Raw genomic sequence first — 19,414 nt, 5'->3', positions numbered from 1 at the left:
TGTGAGCTCCAGGCTTGGGAGTGCAGCTGGCCTCCAAGGTTGTGTAGCTCAGAAGGTTGTTATGTCTCTGTTTGCGTGATAACTGTAATCTATCATGAGAACCAGGCTTGGCCTGGGATCCAACTGTGCCTTTGGTTTTCTGTATATGTTCCAACCTGCTCTTTCCCCCCCCCCATTAGAGTCCTCGTACCTTTCCCTGTAAATTTCTGCTACTCACCTCCTGCTTCCTGAATAAACTAGCTTCTTAGACTACTCTGTCTGGACATTTGGTGATTGGGATTTAACAGGTGAACTCGGACCTTACAGACGTAGCCTTCGATGAAAAGGCTTTGTTCCACGTGTCAACTGATGACTCCCTGCACAAGTTTAAGAGGAAAAGGGTTATGACCAAATCCTTAGGGGTAACCCAGCAGACTTCCTTGACTGGGAAGCCAAAATACCAATCTAAGCAGAGTACGTCATATTACAAAAGGGGCTACAGGTACCACTCCACTCCTTACCACTATCAGTCTCAACAAAAGCCCTATTATGCTTATCAGGAGTAGAAAAGGTTTCGGGGGGAAAGTCTGATCACCCCTCTCCTAATAGGGTGTCTTTTTTAAAAATCCACGGCATGATTAGCCATCAGTGTGCCCCAAGGATCTGAGTTTATGTTTTTTGGAAGTTTACATGGTTGTATCACCTTGTGTGCAGCTGTTACTAAACATTCTTGGGTTGTTTCAGTAATAAAATATGGTTATTTTCTTGAATGTTATAACACCCCTGCTTGTGGTCCTCCGTTACATGTACCATCACATAACTCTCCTGAGATATTGCAAGAGATTTCTGAACTACTTGCCAAAGGGGCTATTTCAGAGGTACCCCCTGACCAAGTGGAGGATGGTTTTTACTCAAGGTATTTTCTTGTGAACTGTCCTTCAGTGTTACTCCTCTGAAGATGCCTGCCACTGCTGCGGGCGAAACGTCAGGAAAGAAAATACCAAGACCACGGTTACACAGCCCGGATAACCTACAAAAACCAATGAACTCTGACCGTGAAAGCCTTCAACAATATCTTCAGAGTTAATTCTTAACTATAAAAAATCAAGACTTCAACCAGTACAGAATATTAAATTTATCAGTGTAGTTCTTGATTCACAAGTGGGCAAGCTCTTCTCCCTGCTTCAGAGAGTTAAAGCTATTAAATCGCTAGTGGCAACCTTCAAAACATTCAGTTTCAGAAGGCTGTTAAAATTCAAAAACTGTTAGGATTTATGGCATCTGCTCTTGCCGTGGTGCCCTATGTGAGGCTGCGAATGCACCCACTTCAAAATTGGTTTATCCGACATTTCACAATCAATATTGACCCTCAGTGGAAGAGGCTTTCTATTTGCCGCTTCATTCTAAAATCTCTGGATTGGTGGGAGAATGAATACCTACCTAAGATCATGTCAAAGCTCCATACATCCCAGGACATTGAGTTGCCAGTGTTCTTCACAAACCCTGAAACCACAAGTGACAGATCACTGCACACACTGGATGTTCGAAGGGCTTTGTTATTTTATTGGAATTGTACCCTTCCATTTCAAAAGGACTCTAGCATTTTTGTCTGTTTTCTTGGAGCTAAAAAAGGAACTGCTGTATCCTCACAAACATTTTCTTGATGGGTGACAAAGTTCACCCAGATGGCTTACGCTGAAGCGGAATGTGACTGTCCTTTGGATGTTCATGCCCATTCCGCAAGGGCCCAGGCCTCATCAGCTGCTTTTTCAGCATTGGTTGACATACAGGACAACTGCAAGGCGACTACATGGCCATCTCCGATGACTTCTATTCAACACTACTCTATTGATGTAGATGCCAGTGCTGATGCAGCTATTGGAAGTGTGCTGTTACAATCAGTACTCCAGTAGTAGCTACTGCTGAGCAGTTTCACTCCCACCTCCTGTTGAGCTTACCATTCTCCCATGTGGGACAACACAGAGACCACAACGATGAAAAACGGCGTTGCACTTACCTGTAACTATTGTTCATCAAGTGGTCTTCTGTGCAGGCACACATCCCTCCCTCCTTTCCCCCTACTTCAGGTCCTTGCCAGGGTTTCTCCACGGTAGCAAAGGGAGAACTGAGGGATGGCTGCTCCCCTGCCCCTCTGTCACATGGTCATTTCTGTGGGAAGAGCCGTTGGCAGAGGGGAGGGGGGAGCATCCCTTCTAGAAGCTTTCCACCTCAAAGGTTCTCTACAGCTGGCCTGCACATGCTCAGTTCCCATGTGTACCTGCACAGAAGACCACTTGATGAACAAAAGTTACAGGTAAGTGCAACGCTGTTTTTATTGATCAAATATCATAAACCTTTCATATACCCACTATTAATTGCAGTATTTTTTCCCATTGGAAGTAATTCAAATAATCAGCTACAAGTATCTACTGTTGCAAAATTGATTCCAAATTATAGGATTGTACAGGCATTTTTTCCCCAGGCAGATATCATCTCCCAAATTGTAAGGATGAGGGGTAAACATTGGTTTTCACACTTGTCTATAATCAAGGAATCTTGGCCAATGTATGAATCACATTAGAGCTTTCTATGTATTAGAAAAACACTAGCAATTCTGATTACTCTTACAAATGAGTCCAAAAGATAGGGAGATGGTTCTTATTCTTGCTCTTTGTCTCTGTTTTTGGCTTTGCCATAGGTTTATTCCTGACCCCTGGTCTTCCTGCAGCGTGACCTGTGGGGTGGGCATCCAAGTGCGTTTGGTAAAGTGCCAGGTGCTACTCTCCTTTTCTCAGTCAGTAGCTGATTTACCCATCGATGAATGTGAAGGGTCCAAGCCAGTCTCAGAACGAGCTTGTTATGGTGGACCCTGCAACGGGGACACTGGCGAATATAGTCCCGAAGAGACCCATCTCTTGTATGGCGGCACACAGGATTTTGATGAACTCTATGATTGGGAGTATGAAGGCTTCACAGAATGCTCTGAGTCTTGTGGAGGAGGTGAGTTAAAATATGTCTGCTTCTTTATTCTTTGACAGATAAAAATAATTTCTTGGCAAGGAGAGAGTGATGCCATCTGAAGTGGTGCTTGCCTTTTTGACTCATCAGTGCAGAGCCACAGAAGTCCATTATGTGAAGCCTCATGCTCAAAAATTTTCAGTTTTTTTAACATTCCTTTACCTTTTCATTCCTTTTTCGTTTTGTCTCTTATTTGTGGAATGCAAGCTCTTGATTGTCCTCATGAATAATAATAATAATCCACTAGGTTTTTAATTTCATCTATTTATTGGGTCAGCCACATTTAGTAATTGGATGGGAAACCGCCAAGAAAGACTGTAAGAAGAGGAAGACAATGGCAAACCACTTGTGCTCATCTCTTGCCTTGAAAACCCCACGATCTTGGGGTCGCCATGAGTTGGTTGTGACTCATTGGCACACAATTATTATTATTAAAAACTTAAAGGCCATATTTTAAGCATTCATATTTCATAGCAATTCTTGATACTTTAATGGCATTTTTTTCAATGTGGTCAAAGAACATATTCCTGTAAGTCTATCATACAAATATTTAAGATTAGCTGGCATTATTACTCCTACATAAACAGGGGTGGAGGGGCTACTAATCTCTAGAAACCATTTTATGGTTCCCACATGAAAGCTGCTAAAATGATTTTCTATGGTCATGGCACAGATTCCTGAGGTGACATAAAAACTCCATGCACAATGTGGACAATTCACACAATGAGCCACTTTGACATATTAATACCACTGCATGGAGTTGCCCCTACCAGGAAAAATTTCCGCTAGTTTCACCTTGGCAGCCATCATGTGAGAACAGGCCCTCAATCTCTGTTTTCTCTATATAAAAAAAGAAGAATGTCTCTGTAGAAGAACTATTGAAAATAAAGTCCAGATGTAATACCATTTTGGATCTAGAAGGTATCAAAATTCACAGCTGGGGTCTTTCATATGACTAATGCAGTAGTCTGGTTGTTTACATTTCCTGCTGACCACTTACATTTGGGCCAGAGAACTGTGTTTTTAAACAGCAAGGCTAAGGCAGGAAGCATCAGGTGTCATTTATTTTACATTGCCTGACTTCTGCTTTGTAAGCAGAGACATATGGATCTCAAGCATTGGGCTGTTACATATTTATTTCCTTACTGAATCTACTGGAGACTCAGCTGGTTTTGATAGTTTATCCTACCAAATGACATTAGCTTGGATCCAAGTACAGAGAGAGAGAACATATGGCAGAAATAACTAACTAAAAGATTGCCTGAAGCTAATAAGCTTGGCACTTGGGTTAAAAGTTAAGAAGGGTCACCATTTATGCATATTATGAGAATTGTTTGATACATTTGGTGTCCAATCCATTTGGGTCTACTCCATCATTTTTTTCTAATTGTTTCTGGAACATATGCCCATTAGAATTGTTCAGCCTTCTATAATTTCTCAGCTTCTTTCTCCAGTTTGCCATGCAGAGATGGAAGAGGGATGCTTTTGAAATACATTTGCTAGGGTAGAAGTAATTTGTGTTGGATAGAAAAATAATTTTTATCACTAAATTGAGTAATGCGTCACAGATTCAGTCAACTCACCAACACTCCCAATCATAACAAAATACTGCTTTCCCCTACTTTTTCCTGAACTATAAATACCAGTTGTAAAAATGGCAGAAAGTTTGCACCTCTGTAACATAAGAGGATTGATCAAGTTAAAAAGTGATGCATACAAAGCTCCCAGCTCAACCAGGTCAACAAGTTGCATGTATCAAACTCACATCCAGCAGCAGCTCCTCTGAGTTTGCCTCAAATGCAGTCTTCCATGCTAAATCTAAGCTGAAAGTTGTGTTAGAATGGGTCCAGGTCACCAGTATCATTCAGATGCATTGGATGGTTACTTGCTCTACAGTCATACCTAAAAAGTTCAGACTGGGGACAAGCTAGTAACCAGATAACTGGAGAATAAGCCGCAATGGAGTTGGTTCTTTTTAAACAAAGGCTGAAATAGTGAGGTTCTGAGGCTCTGTTGTTGCCACCATAATGGTAGAGGTGGATAACCTCCACCAGCAATTTGCTTTTGGGTAGTCCTTAATAGCCAGGGACAGCTAATGTGTCTCAATTACGGTTGGTATCCCTTGTACCATCAAGCAAACCTAAACCTTGGTGTCAGAGAGTGATCCCTGCTGAAAATGATCCATATAATCAAAATAACGCTGATTCTATGATCCAGTTTTCAAAGTGAAACCGATGGGTTAGGAAGACAGACTCCTAGCGATGTAGCTGGAAGGGCCATTTGTGCCTGGGGGCAGGGGGGGAGCGAGGATGACTCAGGGGGATGGGCCCAGCTTTTCTGTAAGCCAGGTAGCTATCAAGTGGCTTCCTGTAGCCTGTCTCTGAGAGAACAGCCCAGCGCAGGGAAGGGAAGGGGGGACCTGAATCTCTAGGTTTCCTTCTGGTCTGCAGCTTGGGTTGAAAAGGAGCTTGCTGAGTAGGGTTGCCAGGTCCCTCTTTGCCACTGGCGGGAGGTTTTCAGGGTGGAGCCTGAAGAGGGCAGGGTTTGGGGAGGGGAGGGACTTCAATGCCATAGAGTCCAATTGCCAAAGCTGCCATTTTCTCCAGGTGAACTGATCTCTATTGGCTGTAGAGCGGTTGTAATACCAGGAGAGCTCCAGCTAGCACCTGGAGGTTGGCAACCCTATTGCTGAGGTTGATGTGCCATTCCAAAACTCTCTTGCTGCATTAGGAATTTCCCATTATTTTTTGCTTTCTATTTTCACCGTTTCCGATTCCTTCCATTCATTTGTAACTGTTTATCTCCTGTATGTTTCCAATGTGAATATGAGCATTAATAAAACACAGCAAAAAAGCAATCTTAATGTAATTGCACACATGATTTCATAAAAACTGTTTGTGAAATGTTTTACAAACATATATCAGATTTCTCTGCAGTTTTGAAGTTTCAGGTGAAAATGAAATGGCACTGCCACTGTAGATTTTGATTTAAAAGAAACTTCTGAAAAGATGTAGCTACAGTAGAAGTGCATTATTTTATCTGTTCAGTTTCTTTTGATTGTTTGCAAAATGGCTGCCATGCAAAAACCTGAGGGGGGGGGACATTTTCTCTGAATTAAATAAAAGTGAAATAAATAGCTTTCAAATAATACTTTCTGTTATCACAGTTGCATGACAGATCAAGTTAATTGTATTGTTTTTGTACTCTCAGGAGATGAAATTTGATAGACACAGAAGTCCCTCAAAGGAGTAGCAGCCAGAAGGAACCAGTTAGTAATTTAGTCTTCATTCAGTGGCTGCGTCTTCCATTGCTGTCATCAAGTATCATGTAACAATTATGCTATTCTGGTAGATATAAACACTGCAAATCCCATTTGATGGTATATTGAAAGTGAACTGAAAGCTACTTACATTCATGTCCTACCCTTGCCCTGTATAGCATTTTAATTTCCTCATCATAAACTACAGGAATTTTCAAGGGAAAGCAGACCCAATTTCATTATGTTAAAATTGTGAGCAATATTTTTAAGAACATGTCTCAGATTCTCTTGAAAGTGGCAAGAGACCTTTTTGTGTACTATTTTGAGCAGGATTTTTTTCCTACCATATTTCCTCATTAGGAAGGAATGTTTGGCTTCTTTATTATATATTTTCCAGATTTTATATACCCATGTCACAAATGGCAAGATTTCATCCTGAAATTCCAAGTGCCACTATTATGCTCTTTGCTACTGGGTTGCATCTTGTATTTTAGAAACTATTTACTAGATAATAAAATTATCTTGGGTGAGGGATACATATAAGCAGCCTCTGTAGAGTGGAGTCAATAAAACAGCCCTTTCATGGGATGTCCTTCTTTTATTAATCTATATTACTGCTACTTCTTTGCCTTGTTTGAGTGCCAGGAAGAACCAGCACTCTTTGATAATTTCTCAGATTATATATTTTAGTATATCTAGCGGAAGAATGCTCTATGCCAGAGAATAGTCTGAATGCACATGATGCTGTTACATTATTAAAGCTAATCAGGTCTGAGCTTAGCCAATGCCAGAGGACAGACTAGATATCATATAAATATCCTACTCTTCAGCTGCAGTGGATTATACTAAATAAAATATAAATATTAGATGAGCTTTTGTATTGGCAAGGTGTGATGCCTTAGACTCAGCCAAGATGCAAGGGAGATACAATAAAATTATTGCTGAAGAACGCAAATGCCCTTTTTGTCCAAACCAAGTAGACTCCCTAGCCCACGTTGTTTTAGCATGTTCACAAAATAATATTGCACAAAGTAAATATATCACTCCTGGAAAAAACAGCTAATAACACTTTCTGAGAAGCAGATACTGCATTATCTGATATCAAGTAGATTGGTGAATTGCGTAAGAGATGTGACAACTTTTGTCTTTACAGTGTCAAGAAGAAATTAATCTTCATTTCCCCTCCTTTTAAAAAATGTAAAATGGCAGATGAATAGCTAATGGCTGTTAAATCTAGGGAAAGGAAGAAATGAAATATAAATTTAATAGGATGTCGATGTTGCTTCATAGTAGGGTTGCCAACCTCCAGGTGGTGGCTGGAGATCTCCCACTATTACTACTCATCTCCTGGCGACAGAGATCAGTTCACCTGGAGAAAATGGCTGCTTTGGAAGGTATACTCTATGGAATTAAACCCCATTGAATTCTCTCCCATCCCCAAACCCTGCCTTCTCTAGGCTCCACCCCGCAAATCTCCAAGTATTGCCCAACCCTGAGCTGGCAACCCTACCTGGGAGTCATCAATCTCTTTTAAAAACTGAGATTTGCAATGAGTTCTTATATTGGCAAGTGTTGTCTCCTGCTGTTAATATGCAAAGGATCAGAAGGAGATAAACATTTTGGACAGATAATAATTGCTCCTTGGCACTGAGAGGGTGATACGGCCATAAATGGCACTGCAATGGATCCATGCCATGGTATAGAGCAGCTCTTTACAACAGGAAGAAGGGACAGCTCTCACCGGTAGCTGGATTTGTGGGCCGGGGCCGGAGTTCTGGTCATCCGTGGCTGTAGGGGGTGGGGGGAGTGTTGGGGCGATGGGCCGCTGGCAACACCCCTCACCCCTTCTCTGTGGCTGCGCTGGCTCCACATGGCCGGCTATGGGCCAGGGGCCTTCTGCTTTGCTCTTGTGCGGAGCATGGGGAAAATGGCGGTGCCAAGGTGCCACTTTTTCAAACGGGCCAATTGGGGCTCGTGGGTGGAGGTGGCTTCCCCAGCCAGCTGCAAGGGACTTGAACTTTTTCACTCAGGTCCACTGGCTGGGTATTTATCGCCGCATCTTGCTCTGCTCGACCAGTTCTCTGCTGGTTTTGTGAGGAAGGAGCACGTTTTGCATGCCAGCGACCTTGTAAGCACACCGAAGCAGCAAGGGCAGCATAAGGCGGGTGCATGGTGCGGCACGGAGGAGCACACCATGATCGACGGCAATCTCGGGGCAGCAAGGGCAACTTAGGCAGCCATGCGGGGGCCGGGGTGACGAGGAGGAGCACACCGCGATCTCCAGCAGCATCGTTTCACAGCAGCAAGGGAGCCCTGGGACTCGCGTTCGTTCTGGGAGGGAGAGGTTTGCCTTGGCAAAAGGGAAATAGCTTCTTCCATGGGTGTTATGGGAGGACAGGTGGGGACTAAGTTCACGGCTGCCGCCGCTCGTAGTTTTTTCCTTTGACTGAGATGGACAATGCCCCCCCCCCAATCCTCCATGCAAGCGTTGAACAGCTCCTCCAACCCACTAGCATCTTGGGGGGGGGATCTGAGAAGGTTGGGGCATCCTTGCCCACCTTATTTTGGGTGGCTGGGCAAGGCTAAGGTCGCTGTTGTTGAGAAAAGGAAGGGGGCTTTTATTTTCTATCTAAAAAGTTTTAAGATGGATTGTCAGTCTGTAGAGGGAATGATCTCTCTTTTGCCTCTCTCCCTCATTCTCACAATGGGAGTGGGTCCCAAACTGTGGCGGTTACAGGCTCTCTGCGGGGTCACAAAATGAATCCACAAGTAACTGGCATTTTGAGTGTTTGCAGAAGATTGGACTATCTGTTCGTCCAGAAATTCACACCCTTCCGGCCTCCTCTTGTGGCGGTTTGGGCATGGGGCTGGATCCTGTTTGAGGGAAATTCGACCTGCGTGCCCCCTTTTTCCATTCTTGGGACCCCAATAAGGGGTTTTGGGGGAGCCCTGGATTTGGACATGCCCAGTCGGGGGTTGTGGTGGATGGCCTCCTCCCAAGTGGCAGCGGACCACACAGTGGCTGCCGTCCAAGTGGGTCCTGCATGCTGCCATCTCAGGCTGCGTCCAGCAGGCAGGCTGGGTGCAGGCTCCATCAGCTGGCAGTAGGGTCACCTGATGCCAGGATACCGCCTCCATGCTTGCCAATGCCTAATGCTGTAACCAATAAAGTTATGGCCTATTTCCATCCAGCTGTGCTTGTACTTGCATTCATTGTGTGCTGCTTAACTTCGGGTTTGCCCAGGTGGTTCTGTCCAGAACAACAAGGAATCTGTAAGGGTGGGGGTAGGGAGTCCCCGAGGCCAGACATCCGGACCCGCATTTGGCCTGGGTCCGCAAATGGGCCCTTGTTAATGAACAGAATATCTGTTCTCCCAGTTCTGAAATGAGGTCTTGTAGAATGTTCTCTAGGACTAAGAAAGTTTGCTTTTAAAACAGTTATAAATGCTCCAGCTTAACGTTGCTCAAGTTAAGTATGAAATTAGGGTTTGGAATCCTGGTTTGTAGGGCAAGATAGCAAACCACAGGTGGTTGTTTCACTCATTTGAGATATCACAACAAACTAGAGTTTCTCAGGGCAAGGAGGAAGGAGAGGGGAGGGGAGGGAGACATCTAAGGATTCACTCTTAGCCTTCTTTTGATGACTGCAAGGAATGTCACAGGAAATCACACAACATTGAGAGCCAGCATGGTGTAGTGAACCAGGTTGGTTTCCCCACACCTACACATGAAGCCAGCTGGGTGACCTTTGTCTAGTCACAGTCTTTGAGCTATCTCGGCCCCACCTACCTCACAGGGTGTCTGTTGTGCGGAGGGGAAGGGAAGGTGATTGTAAGCCGGTTTGATTCTTCCTTAAGTGGTAGACAAAGTCAGCATATAAAAACCACTTCTTCTCCTCCTCCTCCTTCTTCTCCTCCTCCTCCTCCTTCTTCTCCTCCTCCTCCTGCTGTAAAATGTTAATCAGCATTGTTCTTCAGTGAACAGTCTTACAGCACAATCCTAAGGGGGGCATAGTTGCACCACAGCTGGGATCAGTGCAGTGACAGCATAGCAATTTGCTGTGCTTGCCCTGGCCAGCAAGCCAAACAGGAAAATTCTCTGAACGCCTGTGAAACTGCTTTATGCAGTTCCAGGGGCTGCACCACCATTTTTGCTGGTATAAGTTCATGCTGGCAAAAGAGGGCATTCCCTCGGTGAAAGGGCTCGGAAAGCCCTCATTCCCACCCCCAGGAATGCCACTTTGGCTCTGGCACAAACCCCTGTGCTGGAGGTGCGCTGCTGCCATGGCTGCACCAGCACCCATTCGTGGTGCTGCCACACCACTTCCCGGCACAAGCATAAGTGTTTATTTCAATGGTGCAAGTGACATTTGCACTGACACCAGGGACACGCTGCCTCCTAAGCCCATTCAGGCCCCCTCTTAGATTGCACTGTCAGTGACTTTATCTCTCAATGGCTGTTTCACACATTTGACAGCACCAAACCAAAGTTTCCTAGAGAATACTGGCTTGGACTCGATCCTAGTTCCCTGAGTGCTTTCGTGTGGCCCATGTTTATAAAAATAGAGTCGTATCCAACCACGTTTTCTGTTGTTGAAAAAGAGAGGAAGAGGTCCTCTTTGACCACCAAAAAGGCTATGGCTGGGGATCATGGGATCTGTATAGACAAAAGACATGTGGGACAGGGACTAGAGTGGGGAGAGGAGTTGGGTGATAGCAAATGAAAAGGCTGACTGGATACAACCCATTTGTTTGTTGCATTCACACTTCACATTTTTTGTGTATGCCTAAAACTGAAGTGCAAAGTGGGCCTGAGCTTTAGACTCTTCCCCTCTTCTTCTTCTTCTTCTTCTTCTTCTTCTTCTTCTTCATAGAACTAATCCCCCTATCCCAGCTGCTTAGATTAAAAAAAAAAACATTGTTATTTGCAGTGCCTGTACATGCATTTGATTATTGACAAACTTTGGGGTTCAGATTAGGCTACTAGTGAATAATGTTTTGTTTGGTAGGCCAGCAGCTCATTGGGGATAAGGCAAGAAAAGAGCTAATGACTCATTGACTATGACTGAAAACAAAAGAGCCACGCAATTTAGAGCAGCCGTGCTTCAATCCAACACTACCAAAAAGCTCAGCATTGTTGTTTTAAATGCGAATGTTTTACAAAACCTTTGGCATGAAAAAATAAATCTGCATTGTAGGCTCTATACACATAGCAGTGTTATTCTTGCTCCTTCAGTAGGGTTACTCAGGCTTGCTTGATGCTTTTGTAAACACCCTGTCCTTCAAAAGACTTGGGTTCTTTGGTGAACTAACCACTGTGCTGCCGCTCTTAGTGTTATGGTGGAAATGAAGCTAGAGGTTTAGTATGAGCTAATTGTCACCATTCAATAAAAGGCTTGAAATCACACATGGATCGCCTGGGAATTGCCATCTATCCCTACAGCAGAGAGGGTTCATTCACCTTGTGTCACAGAGAATGCTTTGTATGTTTTCTTGGGGTAGGTTTCTTGTTTCAGCACAAAGAGCAATTCTGGTAACCTGCTGGAAAGATGAAGTTAATTTGCATATTTTAGTTTCACCTCATTAGCATAACTGGCTTAGCATTCATGTAGACTTGGTGGTTGCTGAGACCCAGCTGAGGGAGGCTGTTGCCCAGTCATGGTCTTATTCTGGCATTTCTCATCCCAAAATGTGGGGAAATTATTTATGACATTAACATCCTGGCTTTTCTTGCTTGGAACTAAAGGTGGTATACATAGGTGGTCCTAGGTGGTTTCTTATCGAGTCAGCAACCTGCTTGAGAACCCCTTAGCTTCACTCATATTTGATTCATTATGTACTCAGAGTATGCTATGACATTATGAACATTTTTTTTAAAGAAAGAAAGATGGGTTTTGACTTCATGTGAATGACTTCTTATCTCTGAAGTTTTACTATTTCCCACTATTGGTTGATTTTCATGACAGTCCATAGATCTGCCACATCTAGAAGAAAATAGAATTTTTTTCTTATGTGCATGAATATCAGTGCAACCCTAAGAACACTTTCCTGTGAGTAAGACCTGAGTAGGATTCTGAGTAGTCCTGCCTAGGATTGCTCTTTGTATTATGGTCCGCTGTGTGTGTGGTCCACTGAGCAATCTAGCACCATGAAAACCTCTTCCCTATTTACCCTACACAAGACTTTCACAGCTCCAATAGGGAGCTTTCAGCATGGATAGTGTGGGGGAAATTTAGAAAAGTCACTAACATCCAGCATTACGTTATGGGAAAACAAATTGCCTGAGGTTTACAAAATGTGTAGCCCCCTACAGACCTCTGTCTCTTGGCAGCTATCCTATAGTTCTGTTGTCTGGTGACCATCATGTTACTTAGCCAGTGTGATGTAGTGGTTAGAGTATCATAGGCTCTTGGAGCCCCAGATTTAAATTCCCACCACGGAAGCACACTTTGTGACCTTGAACCACTCAGTCTCTCTCTCAGTCTAACCAACCTCACAGAGTTGTTGTGAGGATAAAATGGAGGAGGGAAGAATTATGTAGTAAGTTGCTTTGGGTTCCCATTAGGGAGAAAGTGAGGTATAATTAAATAAATAGACCTCTGATCTAAACCCAATAAAGAAAACTGCCTATGTAACATAGTTTTGAAACTGAAAGTTTTGTGATTACCAATTTTATCCACATAGCCAACTGTGCCAAATGAGTAATGGTTGCTGATCCCATTCTGCCAATAAGGTTACTAGGGACGTATTTGCACATTACAAGGAAATCCCAATGAGAAATTTGAGTAGTGCTTTCTCTTTTTGCTTTTCCAGGGTAACATGCAAAGAAGGGATCTGGATATGTCCCCTGCAGTAAGACACTTTACCTCTGGATATATACTTCATTCATTTCTTTTATTAAATGACATGGTTATTAAATGAACTGTTCTTACTGCAGGGAAATGAAAACTTCTTGCTACAATACCCTGGAAGTGTAAAAAGAGGAAGTACTATTCAATGACATTTACTCTTTTCTACTTCCTTGTCACATTTAGAGCCATTATGAGGGACTAGGTAATGGAATTAATTTTAAGTTTGAATGAGAGAACTTTTTTCTTTTTACTGTTCTAGCTGGAATTTAACAAAGTTATTAACAGGGATTGTCTCACACACCAAGCCAGATCAACCTGTTAGTTGGCTTTAAGTTGTCTCAGTTCTATTTAGCTTGATGAGACAGAATTGGAGAAATAGGGTTAGAGTTTGCATGTCCATTCCATGTGTCTCATAACACATTTTAAACACACACAAATGCTGCTGCTGCTGCTTCATATGATAGAAACTTGTAACTGGACACTAACTATTAGCACCAGAAGACTCCCCCCCTCCGCCCCCAGAAAGAGTAAGACAAATACTGTTACGTGAATGAATTCAGCTTTACTGCTAATCAGAAAAGTGTTTGAAGGCAATTTGTTTCAGCTTGCCAGTGGAGAAATTCAAGTTTTCTGTTTGCATACTTCAGTTACCATCCTGCTCTAGGTACCATTTAGCACACAGCAGCTCAGCACACAACATGTGGCACTAGAGTTCCTCTTAGTAAAGACCGTTTCCCTGCTCCATTGGAGGCTAAATTGTGTGAACCTGCTCTGCTGACAGCCGAGAGCATCAGAATGTTGTCTCAGAGGCACTGGATATGACATCCCTGCTGGTGTCATGTCTCCACTTTTCGCTCCTGACTCTTGTGCTCTCAATATTTTACTGTATACATGTGTGTGTATTTGTGTGCAGGTCTCCAAGAAGCAGTTGTGACTTGCCTAAATAAACAGACCAGAGAGTTTGCGGGTGAAGATCTGTGTGTGACCAGTCGGCGTCCCCCATGGTTGTTGAAAGCCTGTAACTTGGATCCTTGTCCCCCGAGGTAGGCTGCTGTTTTATTTTCTTAGCTTTGATAGGCCATATAGCTTTCAGGAGCTTGAAACTAATTTTCTTTGCTCCTAAATAATTTTCAGTAGTCTGTGAATTTAGCCAAATTGGGATCATATTTTGCAGGCATTGATCAGGATGGAATAACGGCACATGTTTAAATGGGATTGTTTCTCTCTCTCTCTCTCTCTCACACACACACACACATATCTAAGGTTGTTCTCAGAATTATAGGTAATTAGGTAATTGGGGCCCACAAAGTCAACTGTACGGTAGAACTCAAGCTTAGGATGATTGTAGAGTACCCCTCCTCCTTTTTCCCCCCATCACCCATTCTCCTTCTGTTCCACCTACTCATGCCTCAGAATCTGATGGATGATAACAATTCCCTTCAAAAGTCACTGAGAATACTGGCCCCCTCCCTTCCTCATAGGTAATTGCACAAGAGGCAGGTTTTTAAACACCAGTTACAATGACCAGAGGGTTTCTGGTTTCACTGGGTGATTGGGAAAGGAGCTAGGCAAAAGAATGAGCAGTGGTGATGGGAGATGTGGGGCATTCCAGCTACAATAAATCCTCATCTACAGATGCAAGATGGATATGTCTGAGCATAAAGCACATTCACCTACAAGCAGATAGCTGATACCACGTGGGTGGCTGTTCTGAAAGTGAGAGAAAGTTTAGAGAGCCTCATTTGCTGGCCCAGGTGGGGGAGGCAGTGGTGTGGTGACATAATCCTTGCCATGGTGAGGCAAAATGGAGCCAGCCCGGGAGCCCACACAGTTGCGCAGGTCTGCTTGCAGGGATTTCCCGGCCCAGCCAGTCTCCACCAATCAGCTCTCGTCCCTCCACTTCCAACTAACCGATCACCAGCCTCCTAAGGGCCTGGTGGTGACAGAACTTAGCAGGCAGACCTTGGAGCTAGAGTTTTCACTCAGGTTCACCTGCTTGGTATATCTTTAGCCCAGCCTCGTCACTCCTCTCAGTTTGCCTCTTAGCATTGTCCCACCTGCCCACCCTCGTTTTAAGTTTGTAGTGATTGTTCTTGTTGTTTTCTTTTGTCACAACTTTTGGGCGGTGTTTGCATGGGGCTGGATCCAGTTTTGGAGGAAATTGCCCTGCATGCCCCTTTTCCCCACCTTGGGGATCCCATTAAGGGATTTGGGGGGAGGCTTTGGCAAGGGACATGCCCAGCTCAGGGGCTGTCAGGGCAGCCTCCTTCCAAGTGGCAGGGGAATCACCAAGTGATTTAAATATAGTGCTTGTCTTTGACAGTAATAAATCATTCATTAATAAAATACATGTGTGTATTCTCTCAGTTTTCTCTTTGTAAATTGACGTCATATATAATGAATAGTAAGAAACCCATTATTGCTTATAACAAATCAGTTTCAGATATTTCCCCCCTGAATATTACTTTATTTGAAGGTGGCAGTGCATAACAAGTAACACAGCTGATCCCAGTGTAATACCACATTTCCCTATGTAAACTGAAAAATACTAGAAATATTTCAGATGTCTTGGATTGTTCACACTTATTTGTTCCATCTGGGGTAGCTCCTTGCAGAGGAGAATGCAGGAGGCAGTGAAATGATCGATTATATTCCCAAAACAATTTGCCCAGCAAGTAATATCTCACTGATCAAACATGAGCTGCAAATGTGAGTCACTTCCCCAGAAAAATAGGTAATTGCCTTGTTATGGAGAACAAAAGTGTAGTGAATAATGGAGGAGGGATGAGAGAAATAACTACGAAGTGGAAGATGTTTGGTCAGCAGAAAATTATAAACTTATTTCTAAGTGCAGAAACATTTCCCCATCTTTTTAGATTAGTTAGCTGGTACCACTGTTATGCATTATATCCTGTGCTACAGAATTATACACAACATTTTGTTTGCCTTGTATGGCTTTGAGAGGGGGGGAGGTGAGCAACTTTGTCTTTTATCAGGTTTAACTAACTTAGTCATTTTCCCCTTTCTTTTCTTTTAAATTGGAAAGCGTTACTTTGAAGGAATTCAGGAGTCTGCTTAATTTAGAACACTTGCGAAGTTAAACCTTTGTCTTTAAAAATATGTGCACTATGCAGCATAAAATTACTCTGAGATTCAACAAAGAGATATATCAGGTCTTCTGCAACCATTTTGAATGTAACTCAGCTGGTTTTATTTCCATGCTTAAACATCCCTCAATACAAGCCAGGCTCCAAAGGCTATTAGTTCCAACCCATGGTATGTTTCTGATCTCCAAAGGATCTCACTGGTAAATCAGCCACAGTGTCTCCTTGATGGCCACTATAACATATAGGGAGGGGGGCACATGTCTGGGGGCTAAATTTTCCTACGCTCCAGGGTGCTTATTTAATATGTGTTTTCATAGAGAACAAATGGGATACATAGAGAACAAATGGGAACTTGTGTGCTCTGATCCAACTGTAGAAAAGAGCAAGAGACCAGTAGCACCTTAAAGACTAACAAAATTTCTGGCAAGGTTCATGAGTTTTTGTGAGCCACAGCTCACTTCTTCAGATACAGCTAGAATGTGATTCCATCTATCCTTGAGTAGAGACAAGTAAATTAGACACACAATGTAAATGTCAACAACAAGTAAATGGCATTAGCAGGTGTGATTGGATTAGGTGTGATATGCAGAGGGTTAGAAGGCACGGAGAAATCAGCGTTGGTAATGAGACAGGAATCCCAACTATCTATGAAGCCCTGGAGAATGCATAGTCTTGAGCTTCATTATTAGTTGTAATTCAGCAGTCTCTCTTTCTAATCTCCCTTTGAAATCCCTTTGTAAGAGAACTGCTACTCTTAAATCAGCAGCTGAATGTCCTGGAAGGTTAAAATGTTCCCCCACTGGTTTCTGAATGTTGTGGTTTCTGATGTCAGACTTATGTCCATTCAATCTTTGTCACAGGGACTGGCCTGTTTGTCTAATGTAGAGGGTGGAAGAGCATTGCTGGCTTGTGATGGCATAAACCACCTTAGAGGATGAACAGGAGTATGAACCTGAGATAGTATGGCTGATGTTGCTGGGCCCAGTGGTGTTGCTAGGATCTATATGAAAGCAGCTCCACAGTGTATTTGGCAAACTAGCTTTGCTGAATACATAGGCAAAGCATGTTTGTGACTCCCGCACATGAAGAACTGAGCATCTTTCATCAGTATCCATACATGAACTTTATCAGCGTGTAAGAAAGCAGCATGAAAAGTAGACCATTGCAGCACAGATTTACAGTGTTGGTAATGAATGGGAGTAAGATATAGTGAAATGTTTTACATTCTGTTGTACTCTGAAGTTCCTTGGAAGCTTTTTAGGAGTTGCCCAGTGAGATGATCACTAATGGCATTTAGGTTAGCCGAAAACTTTGCTGTGAACATGTTTTTCAGGAAAACGTGCAAGGTGAGCTCCTGATTGTATTGGTTGTGCTCCCCAGCAAAATTCACCTTTAGCACAGCATTGTGTAGAGCAATTTTACATTTGCTCAGTAGCTGCATGGTCATGACAGCTACCTTTGGAGAAGAGGCAATATTTCCTGGGGCCATTGTCATTTAGGTTATTAAACTGACTGGTGTAAAGCCTGGAATTATGGCTAGTCTGTTTCCTCTTTGCACGTACGCAAATAACCAATGTTAGCTAGATTGCATTGCCTGCTTTTTGTTCTTGCACAGAGAAACATTTATTAGAGACCAGGACACAAGATTTAACTAAGTTCATTGGTAGACACCACAGGCAGGCAGAAATGTTAAGTAGTAGGTCTCATTTTACTATATTGGTTTAACATAAATACAAATATTATATTTTTTTAAAAATTAGAGGCAGATTCAGTGGCAGACAAATGGCTGGAGTGGGTACACAAAAACATGCAAATGGAAACATCCATATTCATTTGGATGCCTCTGAGCAGCTTGCCAAGCGGTTAGCTCTGTGCTCACAACTGCCAGATGTTAAAGCAGAGTTAATAGCAGTCAAGCTCCTTAAAGACAAAGCCATCCTTTACCAATATTTCCCTGCAATGTGCAACTGCATGGGAATATTGGTTGTATTATAAGTCATACCCAGTTCTCAAAAGCCTGATCTGTTCCTCACATGACTTTAGTGCCTGCAATAGAACATACTCCAGTGTCCTCTGCAATGCGTTGCATTTCAGTGGCAAACATTCAGACTTCATTGGCTGATGGATCAGCATGGAAAGGTTTCCTGTACATAGGAAGTTTGAAAACCACTGATATAATCCAAACATCTGCCTTGAGTCAGGATATTTCTATGTAAAATATCTTTGACAGATGATTACATAAGAGATAGGATGCCACCAGTGAAGCTGCAATGGGTTTTTTCTTTCAGTTTGGAGAGGTGTTTTTATAGGTAAGTAACACATTGTTCAGGTTGTCATTCCATGTATTTTAAACCATTCTAACGGGATGATAGAGTGAGCCTGTATTTCTGTAGGGCTACCCCAGGGAAAGTAGCCACTGGATTGCTTCTTTAAAATGGTTTTGATGAAATCACTTCCAGCCATATCTTGACAGGAAAACAGCCCACAATCAGAAACGCTTTTTGCTCCAGTTTTTATCTCTCCCAATAGATTGCCAGATCAATATGCCTCATGGTGATTTAGTGATCTGGGATCTCATCTGCAAAATTTACTAGAGGTGATGCCCAAAGCATTTGGTGGCAAATGTGATGTTCTGCAGTAAGAGACATTTGTTTAGTATAAGCAGGTGTATGGCAGCCTTTTAAGATGAAGGGACAGTTATTGCTTAACTAGATCTCAACTCTTTTATTGATAATTGTAATGGCATGAGTGACCTTTGTTAAGCCAGAGAATGCTACCAGAAATGTGGAAGATTGCCATGATGGATGTTATGAATTATAATTTTTATATCTCCCCTACAGCTCGGTCAGCATGTGTTAAAAAGATTTGGTAAGAACATTTGTGTGTGTGTGTGTGTGTGTGTGTGTGTGCACGCGCGCGCATGAAGGGAGAACTGCAGGCAATGAAAGCCAGATGGATGAAAATGAAGGAAATTCCAGTCAATTTCTGCAGCTTTGTTCTTTACATACTTTCAAAACTAAACGTTTATTCCTGTGCAAACAGCCGAATGGTAGAGAACAGACTTACACTGGGGGAAAAACTCATAGTCAAAAAGAATAGCTAAAAGTTTTGCCTTCCTCTGCGTCATAAGCAACACAACTCTTTCTCAAACTTTATGGTTCTTCTGAGAACAGGAGGAATAAAGATTCTAGTGCAGAACTG

At 42.9% G+C, this 19,414-nt stretch overlaps 1 protein-coding gene across 1 annotated transcript in view; it reads left to right on the top strand.

Moving 5' to 3' along the window:
- The window catches only part of ADAMTSL1 (ADAMTS like 1), a 553,327-nt gene that overhangs the window by 419,181 nt on the left and 114,732 nt on the right, over positions 1-19,414 (top strand). The window contains exons 15-16 of the mRNA XM_056848970.1: positions 2,678-2,979; positions 14,020-14,149. Of these exons, the coding sequence (XP_056704948.1) occupies positions 2,678-2,979; positions 14,020-14,149 (432 nt within the window). The remainder of the gene's footprint in view (positions 1-2,677; positions 2,980-14,019; positions 14,150-19,414) is intronic.

This window comes from Euleptes europaea, chromosome 4 (assembly GCF_029931775.1).
Source record: "Euleptes europaea isolate rEulEur1 chromosome 4, rEulEur1.hap1, whole genome shotgun sequence".
NCBI lineage: Eukaryota > Metazoa > Chordata > Lepidosauria > Squamata > Sphaerodactylidae > Euleptes > Euleptes europaea.
This window is presented reverse-complemented; position numbering and strand designations above follow the sequence as displayed.